At 68.1% G+C, this 520-nt stretch overlaps 1 protein-coding gene across 1 annotated transcript in view; it reads left to right on the top strand.

Annotated features, from left to right (window-relative positions):
• CACTIN (cactin, spliceosome C complex subunit) overlaps nt 1–520 on the top strand; it is a 20,311-nt gene that overhangs the window by 17,199 nt on the left and 2,592 nt on the right. The window contains 1 exon segment of the mRNA XM_027769598.1: nt 59–517. Coding sequence (XP_027625399.1) covers nt 59–517 — 459 coding nt within the window.

Genomic DNA, 520 nt, shown 5'->3' with positions numbered 1-520 from the left:
CCCCCCCCTTCCCAGCCGGCCCTCCTGCCTCGCAGCAGGGGACAGCGTTTGGGGCCAGGGCGGCCGGAGGGGGCTGGGAGGACGCGGGGTTCAGCCTCTCCGCCCCCGGCCCCGCGCAGGCGACGCCAGCGAGAGCGCCGAGGACATCTTCTTCCGGCGGGCCAAGGAGGGCATGGGGCAGGACGAGGCGCAGTTCAGCGTGGAGATGCCGCTGACCGGCAAGGCCTACCTGTGGGCCGACAAGTACCGGCCGCGCAAGCCGCGCTTCTTCAACCGCGTGCACACGGGCTTCGAGTGGAACAAGTACAACCAGACGCACTACGACTTCGACAACCCGCCGCCCAAGATCGTGCAGGGCTACAAGTTCAACATCTTCTACCCCGACCTCATCGACAAGCGCTCCACGCCCGAGTACTTCCTGGAGGCCTGCGCCGACAACAGGGACTTCGCCATCCTGCGCTTCCACGCCGGGCCGCCCTACGAGGACATCGCCTTCAAGATCGTCAACCGCGAGTGGGCG

The sequence above is a fragment of the Tupaia chinensis genome, unplaced genomic scaffold, assembly GCF_000334495.1.
Source record: "Tupaia chinensis unplaced genomic scaffold, TupChi_1.0 Scaffold149964_2, whole genome shotgun sequence".
In the NCBI taxonomy this organism is placed as follows: domain Eukaryota; kingdom Metazoa; phylum Chordata; class Mammalia; order Scandentia; family Tupaiidae; genus Tupaia; species Tupaia belangeri.
Note: the sequence above shows the minus strand (reverse complement) of the source record. Positions and strands in the feature narration are given on the sequence as shown.